The sequence below is a fragment of the Ursus arctos genome, unplaced genomic scaffold (assembly GCF_023065955.2).
Source record: "Ursus arctos isolate Adak ecotype North America unplaced genomic scaffold, UrsArc2.0 scaffold_20, whole genome shotgun sequence".
Classification (NCBI taxonomy): domain Eukaryota; kingdom Metazoa; phylum Chordata; class Mammalia; order Carnivora; family Ursidae; genus Ursus; species Ursus arctos.
Genome location: NW_026622875.1, coordinates 42,236,928 through 42,246,602, shown reverse-complemented (window position 1 = coordinate 42,246,602; position 9,675 = coordinate 42,236,928). Strand labels below are relative to the sequence as shown.

General features: G+C 52.9%; 1 protein-coding gene across 2 annotated transcripts; it reads left to right on the top strand.

Annotated features, from left to right (window-relative positions):
* Positions 1–1,931: 1,931 nt before the first annotated feature.
* Positions 1,932–8,056, top strand: EOMES (eomesodermin). Of its 2 annotated transcripts, none has more exons than XM_026496878.4 (6): positions 1,932–2,812; positions 3,813–3,967; positions 4,622–4,743; positions 5,180–5,338; positions 5,428–5,489; positions 6,331–8,056. In XM_026496878.4, the coding sequence occupies exons 1-6, from the start codon at positions 1,932–1,934 to the stop codon at positions 7,010–7,012; spliced, it is 2,061 nt and encodes a 686-aa protein (XP_026352663.2). In that variant the 3' UTR covers positions 7,013–8,056. The 2 variants fall into 2 exon arrangements, with proteins under 2 accessions (XP_026352663.2, XP_026352662.2); XM_026496877.4 differs by having other exon boundaries at positions 6,274–8,056.
* The last annotated feature ends 1,619 nt before the right edge of the window (positions 8,057–9,675 follow it).

Below are 9,675 nucleotides of genomic sequence, written 5' to 3'. Positions count from 1 at the left end.
TGGGCCAGCTTTCCAGGGATCTGCTCCCGGGCTGCTCTGCCCAGGACCTGAGGGGCCACCGCCCCGGCTTAACGTGCTCCCTCCCCACTGGCTGTGTCCTAACCCTGAAACCTTTTCACGCCCCCGTTTTTCACAACCCCGAAAAACTGGTAAATTCCCTGGAGCGTCCGTGTGTGTTACGGACGGTCTCAATCTCTAACCCAGACGTGCCGATGTTGGTTTGTGCTGCTGTGGTTTGAACCTAGGTTGGAAAGCTTCGAGCCATTCTGCACTGGCGTGTGCGCGCTCAAGAAATCCCGGGCCGCCTCATCTGTTGTGGGCTAAGAGTTTCCCGTGTGATCGTGTTCGGTTGGGGAAGCAGAGTCCCAACATCTCAGCCGGAAAATGCGCTCCCGGAGCGATTACAAGCCGCGTCTGTAATTGCTTATTAACAGCGAATATTCATGCTTCTCCTTCTCCGCAATGAAACGTGCCTCCCCCTTTTCGGTAATAAAACAATAAAATAAGACGGCACCACTCTTGACTCTAATGTCTGCGGAAAAGCAAGGGAGAAACAGGCAGCTGGGGCAAAAGGGCTTAATTCAGTATCAAACTGATTATTTCACTAATTATTCTACCTTCTGTGTTGCGCCGCGGAGGAGAGACTCAGGGAATCTCAACCGCACTGCTGCTGGGGAACCTTTGTTTCTCGGTGCCAGGCCCAACTGAAGATGGTGTGTGGGGTGGAGGAAATCCGGGATTCAGGGAAATTGAGCTGCGGTGGATTTTAAATTGCGAGGCATAAAAGTGATTGCCTCCTGAAAGGAGGCGTGTTGGCGAGAGGATGAGGGTGTTCCCAGTACCCCACCCCACCAGGGCTTCTGACACATAAGCTGGTACTCAGGGATGGCAATGTGCTCTCGCCGTCCCCGGAATCCCAAAAGCCGAGCGCAAGGTTCCTCTTCATCAACCCTTCCCTGTTAGTAAAAGAGTGGGACAGAGCAAAATGCGGTTCCTGTCTGTTGAAGGCCTGGGAGCCTTCCACCATCGGGAGGAAAGTGTGCCTGAAGCTACAGCCCCCGATGAGGAAAGGGACCTCGCTTCGGCCTCTCTCCGACTCTGCCCAGATCCCCACCCTCAGAGACTGGTGCCTCCCTGCAAGCCTTCAGCTTGCAGAGCCTTTCTCGCGCCAGCCTCTAAAACCTGCTTCCGCCCCCGCATGCTCCTCTCGGAGTGCTGAGATGACTTCTGTGCCAAGAGAGGACCCCGCTACAGAGACCCCAAACCCTGTTCCCCCAAACTCCAGCAAAATACGGACACCAGGATTGATTCTCACAGTAGGGCAGAGTCTAAAAAAAAAAAAAAAAAAAAAAAAGACTAAAGGAAAAGAAAGTCGCAGTAGACATGATCCAATTAGTAAATGCCTAATTGAATTAGTGTCACCTCCGTCAGCCAATAGGAGAGTCCCAGGGCTGTGGGGCCGCGAAGCCCCTCCCTGGCCGCACATATATAAAGCAGCCAATGACAGCCTGCAAGTTTCCAAGTGGTCAACTTGACGCACACTTGGGCAGTCGAGAAGGGCAGAAAGGCTAGCACTGGTTGGTGGATGGGGACAGAGATCTAAATCCTCTTCTTCCTGGGTGTGAGTGTGGAGGAGGACGGGGGTCCAGAGAGGCAAGAAGGACAGGAAAGGAAAAGGAGAGTGCTTTTCGGTCAATTTCCACCTCCTGCCTTCAAACTCAGTGCTCTTTCCTCGCGGAAAGAACGCTGGGTTCAGGGCGCGCGGGTGCGCGCCTTAGCGGCCCGCGTGCGGCCAGGTGGGTAGCCCCAGCACCGGAGGAAGGGGAAGTTACCTTCCCCTCGGAAGAGGGCGCTGGCTCCCCCATCCTGCCTTTATATTAAGGCCGCGGGAGGAGAGGAAGCAGCCAGCTGCCGTCTGCGCTTAGCAAAGCATGCAGTTAGGGGAGCAGCTCTTGGTGAGCTCGGTGAACCTGCCCGGCGCGCACTTCTACCCGCTGGAGAGTGCGCGAGGCGGAGGCAGCGGGAGCGCAGGCCACCTCCCTGGCGCGGCCCCCTCGCCTCAGAGGCTGGACTTAGACAAAGCGCCCAAGAAGTTCCCTGGCAGCCTCTCGTGCGAGACTGGGAGCGGGGAACCCACAGCCGCCAGCGCGGGGGCCCCCGCGGCCATGCTCAGTGACGCGGACGCCGGGGACGCCTTCGCCAGCGCCGCGGCAGTGGCCAAGCCCGGGCCCCCGGACGGCCGCAAGGGCTCCCCCTGCGGGGAAGAGGAGCTGCCCTCAGCAGCCGCTGCCGCCGCCGCGGCCGCGGCCGCCGCCGCCACCGCGCGCTACTCCATGGACAGCCTGAGTTCGGAGCGCTACTACCTCCAGTCCCCCGGGCCTCAGGGCTCCGAGCTGGCCGCGCCCTGCTCGCTCTTCCCCTACCAGGCGGCGGCCGGGGCCCCCCACGGATCTGTGTACCCTGCTCCCAACGGGGCGCGCTACCCCTACGGCTCCATGCTGCCCCCCGGCGGCTTCCCCGCGGCTATGTGCCCACCTGGGAGGGCACAGTTCGGCCCCGGAGCCGGCGCGAGTAGTGGAGCGGGCGCCGGCGGCGGCGGCGGGGCAGGCGGCCCGGGGGCCTATCAGTACAGCCAGGGGGCTCCGCTCTATGGGCCGTACCCTGGGGCTGCAGCTGCGGGGTCCTGCGGAGGATTGGGGGGGCTGGGGGTTCCTGGTTCCGGCTTCCGTGCCCACGTCTACCTGTGCAACCGGCCTCTGTGGCTCAAATTCCACCGCCACCAAACCGAGATGATCATTACGAAACAGGGCAGGTGAGAGCAGCGCGGAGGGGTCCCGAGGTGAATGACAATTAAGTGACTGTGTGGTCCTGGGGAAGGCCGGGGGTGAGGGAGCTGTGCCCATTCGCTCCGCGATTTGCTTGGAGAGTGTTTTTCCGCGCGCATCTCCAATCGGGTGTCCCTCCCGGTCCGCGGACCGGTTTGTGCAATGTGCTAATGTTACAGCTGTTTCCCACCCCCCTCCCCTCCCCTCCGGTCACCCTCACCTGGACTGGCGAGAAGGAGGCGGAAATGGAAATTGGGGCTCGTCCACAAAGCTGGATTTACTGGACCCGCCCGCTCGGCATACCGAGCTGGTCCCTGCATACCCGTGAGGAGCTGCGGGTGGGGAAAGGCGCAAAGGTTGGCTTCCTGAGCGCAGTAGATGGGCTCCCGCAGTTTTAGGCGCCAGAGTCTCCATGGGGCGCCTCGGGGAGAGGGGCATGGGAAGGTTGGTTGGTCCGGTAGTTGGTTAGGCAGGCCCTGGAGCCAGACCTGGTGGGGTTCGGGACGTGAGAAAGTTCTGATGCCCGTCCAACTGTTAACAGTGGGTGCGAATGGGGAAAATGAGGGGTGGGTGCTGGGAGAGGGGCGTTCAAGGGGAACTTTTAACCTGAGGAGTACAATCTAAAAATTTTAACACGAACGACTGAACGTTGTTCTCTGGTACTTAAACGTAGAAAAACGAATGATTTTTAACATTCTGGAAGAAAAATGAAGACTTGAGTGGGGAGAGCGTGCAGTAGCACCTCAATTTGGGAAATACTGACTTTGGGGGCAAATTGTTTCAGAAAAAGAGATGTTCCCAGAGTTGACAACTCAAGGATTTTGCAGAGTAGGGGCCACTTTATGGACCTGGTATTCGGTTCTTTCTGTAGGCTTTTCGATGCCCTACTCTGACCTACCCCAGGTGCCGGCGAACCTGGTCTGGCGCGGGCCTGCTCCCGGGCATCCGGGTTTCGATCGCTTATCCTGCTTCTATTCCCTTGGACAGGCGCATGTTTCCTTTCCTGAGCTTCAACATAAACGGACTCAACCCCACGGCCCACTACAACGTGTTTGTGGAAGTGGTGCTGGCCGACCCCAACCACTGGCGATTCCAGGGGGGCAAGTGGGTGACCTGCGGCAAAGCGGACAATAACATGCAGGGTGAGCAGAGAAGAGGCCCAGGCAGGGAGGGGTGGGCGGTGAACTCTTGACTCCGAAAACTCACGTTTAAATTGAGTACTTGCCCCTCCATCCGGGGCCTAGAGGTGTTAGTATGAGTTTCTTGATGTTGACTGTTTGCATCGTGGAGAGAGGGAGAGAATTGCCAAGTCAGATCTCTTGCCTAGGAAGATAAACGTTGGTACTTTAGCCATGGCCCCACTCTTCCCCACCCTCCCGCACCAACTCCTACTAAATTCTTCTGGGTGGAAAGGACTCCTGACACTCCAACCTCCACTTGAGAAAGACTTCCCCAAGGTTGAGTCCACCCATGAAAACCCGATCACTTTCCATCAGATGTCGCTTTTCCAGCTTTAGAAGGCCCCAAATTGACCTTCAAGAGACATCTCCTGGTGGCTCCTTTTATGTATTTTGAGGTAGCGTTAAGATGACTGCCTTGTCCAAGGAAGGCCAGAAGCACAGGGGCCCTGGGAGGGCTGCCCATGGAGTCTAGGTGGAGAGCCAGCACTGGGGAGACTTGGGCCTGAAGACTAGCTCTTAAATCTTTGCCCGGAAGTAACAGACATCCCTCCCCTATGTCCATGTGTAATCAGCCCTATCTGCTTGGGTTTTGTGTTTTGTTTCATTTTCTCTTAGGCAACAAAATGTATGTTCACCCAGAGTCTCCTAATACTGGTTCCCACTGGATGAGACAGGAGATTTCCTTTGGGAAATTAAAACTCACCAATAACAAAGGCGCAAATAACAACAACACCCAGGTAGAGTGACAGAGGACGGGGTGGCTTCTGGCCATAGATCTCTTTTCCTACCAAGTTTCCATACTCTTCGCTGTATTTGTAAATCTGCAGTTGTGACTTGTTTGCTCACCTAGTTTTAACCTTTTTTTTTTCTTTAGACCTTTCTCATTTTCACTAGATTTCAGTTAACAGTGAGTTGACTGTTAGGAGAAGAAATACTTAAGTCTTTGGGGGATTTAATAAACTAAGAGGCAAGAGTGTTTATCAAACACACGTACCCAGCCAGCTAGGTTTTAAGTTTCAAAAGCAGCAATGATACGATCTTAAAAATGGCTATAGAAAAAGGTAACTGTCAGTGGGGAACAAGCAGGAGTCCCATTCCAAAACATGCAGTTTGTCAAGATTTACCTCTAAGAGACTTTTGGATTCGGCAGCTCTTTTTCTGTACCATTTCCAGATGATCGTGTTGCAGTCTTTACACAAGTACCAACCCAGACTGCACATTGTGGAGGTGACCGAGGAAGGTGTGGAAGACCTGAACGAGCCCTCAAAGACCCAGACCTTTACCTTCTCCGAAACGCAGTTCATTGCGGTGACTGCCTACCAAAACACTGATGTGAGTGTCCCGAATGTCCCAGGAATCTCTGCAGCTAGGTCCAGTCTGATAAGGCCCTCGACGACTGACTGTTTTTCTCCCCTCTCTAGATAACTCAACTAAAGATTGATCATAACCCCTTTGCAAAAGGCTTCAGAGACAACTATGATTCGTAAGTGCAACTTTTATTCATATTTGCATGGTCATCTTTGAACAGGACATACATAACCAGACACTTCCCAGACAACATTCTAGGACGAGCTTTCACATTTGTTTGGGATTTTCACCTATTGAAATTTTTGCGTTTTTTTTTTTTTCTTTTTTTCCCCTTGCCTAATCTTGCTTTAGAATTTTCGTGGAAGGGCTTTGTTAATTTCTAAAGCAATGTTAAGGGCTGGAAAGCGAGGAGCTTTTTGTTTTTTTTTAACATGTGAGTGGAGATTTGAAATTTTCATAATCTGCATTTATATACCTGCCTTTTCATTTGATCCAACTTTTTTCTCCTCTGAGGAATAGGTATTATTACTCCCCCTCTTTTATTATTATTATTATTATTATTTTTACATAAGAAAAACCTAAAACTAAGAGGATGTCATTTTTACAACATCAAACAGCAAGGCCCCACAAGACCATTTACATGTGGGATTTGTAACACCACAGCAAGCATTCCTTCCATGACACTAACAAAGGAGAGTTGTACTGTTCTTCAAGTTCTAGCACTTGCAAAGGTAGATTTTTCTATAGTTTAAATACTTAGTGCTTGGGAGGAAACTTTTTCCACATAAGCCAAGCATTGGGCTGAAATGGGCCAGTGCATCTCCTGCCTCCATCCCTCCACTCTAACAGACCAGTGCTTCCAGTACAGCCCACTATGTGAGCCTTTTTGATTTCTGGGAGGTGGTTATTTGGGGACAACATTAGGGTTTTTTTTTTAAGTGTTTCTCTTTATATTGTAGCATGTACACCGCTTCAGAAAATGACAGGTTAACTCCATCTCCCACGGATTCTCCTAGATCCCATCAGATTGTCCCTGGAGGTCGGTACGGCGTTCAGTCCTTCTTCCCGGAGCCCTTTGTCAACACTTTACCTCAAGCCCGATATTATAATGGCGAGAGAACCGTGCCACAGACCAACGGCCTCCTTTCACCCCAACAGAGCGAAGAGGTGGCCAACCCTCCTCAGCGGTGGCTTGTCACGCCTGTCCAGCAACCTGGGACCAACAAACTAGACATCGGTTCCTATGAGTCTGAATATACTTCCAGCACCTTGCTCCCATATGGTATTAAATCCTTGCCCCTCCAGACGTCCCACGCCCTGGGTTATTACCCTGACCCAACCTTCCCTGCCATGGCAGGGTGGGGAGGTCGAGGCTCTTACCAGAGGAAGATGGCAGCTGGACTCCCATGGACCTCCAGAACAAGCCCCCCTGTGTTCTCTGAAGATCAGCTCTCCAAGGAGAAAGTCAAAGAAGAGATTAGCTCCTCTTGGATAGAGACCCCCCCTTCCATCAAGTCTCTCGATTCCAATGATTCGGGGGTATACACCAGTGCTTGTAAGCGACGGCGGCTGTCTCCTAGCACCTCCAGCAATGAAAATTCTCCCTCCATAAAGTGTGAGGACATTAACGCTGAAGAGTACAGTAAAGACACCTCAAAAGGCATGGGGGGGTATTATGCTTTTTACACAACTCCCTAAAGAGTTATTTTAACTTCGTCAAAATGCGCTAACTTTTTGCAGATGGACTTGGTGGTGTTTTTGTTGTCTTCTTTGCCTAGGTTTGCCAAAAAGACGTTTGCATTCCGCCTTTGATGCATCCCGTTTTGTGCAATCCTCTAAAAGAAGGTGCCAAAGCTTTTTGATTGCTGCAGGTAACTGAAACAAGCCTCGCATTTTTTTTCTTTTTTAAATAAAATTAATGAAGGACTTTAAAGCGTTTTAAAATTCGAGGGTTATTCAAGGTTCTGGATTTATTTATTGGAGGCACTAAATATTCAGAGAATCGGGCTATGAAGATTCGAGTGCTGAGCGCTAGCCAATGAGTAGTAGAAGGCTTTGGTTCTCATTCCTCTGTGTAAATCTGTAAGCAAAGAGAATCCCAGAGTGGCAAGGGGTTTTGCTTCCGGAAGAGAAGGGCTGGGCCTTAAGCTTCAACAGGGGACTTTTTGCTGTTCCTTTCTCCTAGGGACAAAAGATAGCTAGGCCTGGGAGGTGAGAAAAACCTGATGTGAAGGTGCTGGCTTTACCTGACTTTGATTCCTCCTCGGCTTTCAAAGCAAGCCATGTTTGCCCCTAGTTCAGGACTGTTTCACTGGCTGGGCCTCTGCTGCGGGCTGGGGTGACTAGTAGGACTCAGGAGAGGGCAGGCGAGGGAGTCGCCAAAAAAGAAAAAAAAAAGAGAAATTTAAAGTGTACAGTTCCGTGTGTGCTTAGATACACCGTAGAATACCGTGGGATATATTGTACAAATAGTCTACTTACGTGTCTGAGATGATGAAAACTGGTGCTTTGGCTTTGTCAAGCATTCACAGATCACCTGACAGCAGGGCCAGGGGGATAGGTTCTCTCATCATCCCGGATATTGGGGAATATTCTGTTTACTTCTTAGATAGTTAAGAATGTATTCAGCTACTCTGTACTAACTTGAAACGTGTGTAAGGACAAACTCCTCTATTTCACCCTCTTTCTTTGCCATCTCCACTACCCAGCTCGGTAATGTGAAAAAACTACAACCTGATGCCACAGCTCCTATAAGCTTTTTAGAGATCTTGGATTTTTATGTACAGTCTTAGTCATTTTTAATAAATGTGGTTCATTAAGGGAACAGGCATAGCTCTGTCTTCTGTACTTGGAGTTGTAATCTTTGTTTTAAAGATCTTATTTTGCCTTCCCTCTCCACCCTTCTCCAGCATGAACACTCTGTTCCCCCCACCCCCACCCTCAGGCTCTAGAATCTGTAAGTGGACACTGTAGGCATGAGGGGGTGGGGTTGCTTTTGTTTATCTTCGTTTTTTCTTGAAGATGAATGGGTTTATTTCCTCACCCCACTGGGAAGTCTGGACAATGGGTATTGGGCCGGTGGGGGTGGGGAGAGGGGAGTTGCAGAGATGCAGGATTGCCTATGCTAGGCGTCACCCGGATTGGAAAACCTCAGCCTCCAGCCCTTGGATTTCGGGCCCTGCCTCGGCCCGTGACCACTTTGTTCTCTGGGCTTTTTCCTAGGCTTTCTTGGGGCCACCCATCCCTGGACCCACGTGGGCTCCCCGGGAACCCCCGCGGCCCTTTGAGCGCCCACGAGTTACTGGTCCCTGCAGCGCGGCGGGAAGCGGGCCGCCCACAACTCAGCTTCTGCTCCAACCTGCGGCTTTTTTCTACACGGAGCCCCCAAGCGCGCCCGCCGCCGCGGGCTGCTCGCCTCGGTAGCTGCTGGCCAGGGCGCGCTGCGGGCAGCCAAACTCGGCCAGGGGCTCTGGGGACGCTGCGGCGGCGGTGCGGGCTAGGGGCGGGCGCGACACTTACAAATAAGGATTCCAGTCGTCCCGTGCAGCTCCACTCAGCAAACAGCGCCCGGGGAGCGGTTTGCGCGGAGTCTAGCTCCGTTTATTCGGCTCTCATTCCCCAGGAGGGCGAAGGCCACCCCATCCCCTGGCTGAGCCCTGGGCCCGCCGAAAAGTTAAACCCAGGAGTGGGGAGGAGGGCCCTTTGTCCCCCTGCCAGACGTCCCGCCAGGCTTATCAGCAGACGGCTTCTGGCCCAGCTTGCAAACCTTTCCAGCCCCTTCCTGACCCTCCCGGGGTAAAGGTCTGGCCGGGAGGGTCATTTTGCTAAACCGCGTGGCGCGGAAATGCAGCTGCTAAGAGGATTAGCTGCTGGGAGGCGAGCAATCAGCCGGGACCTCCTCCTCTTCCGCGCCCAATTAAGGCCGCCAGGAGCCTCTCCCCAGTTTCCCATTCCCTGGACCGTTCCTGGGCCCGAGTTCTTCCCGCGCCGCCCGTGACCTTGGGGACCTGGACTCCAGCCCCACGTCTATGACGGTGCCTGTTCAAAACGCTTAGCCAAAGCCGCCCGGAATTTTACGACGCCAGAAGCGAAAGCTTGATATCTGGTTTATGTATATTTATTATGGATGACAGATTCAGACTCTGGCGGGAGGATTCGCAGCCCCCCTCACCTGGTCAGCGCCCCCCTCTCCCTCCAGGAACCATAGCGTCCTGGGGGCTGCGACGGAATTTTGAAACAGTGCTCTGCCCTCTGGAACGCCGGAAAATGCTAATCGCCGCCGGGATAAAGCAGACTCCGGCCCCAGTCTATTTCGAGTCCTGTATATTTTTGCAGCGTACAGTAAAAAGAACCTGGTACTT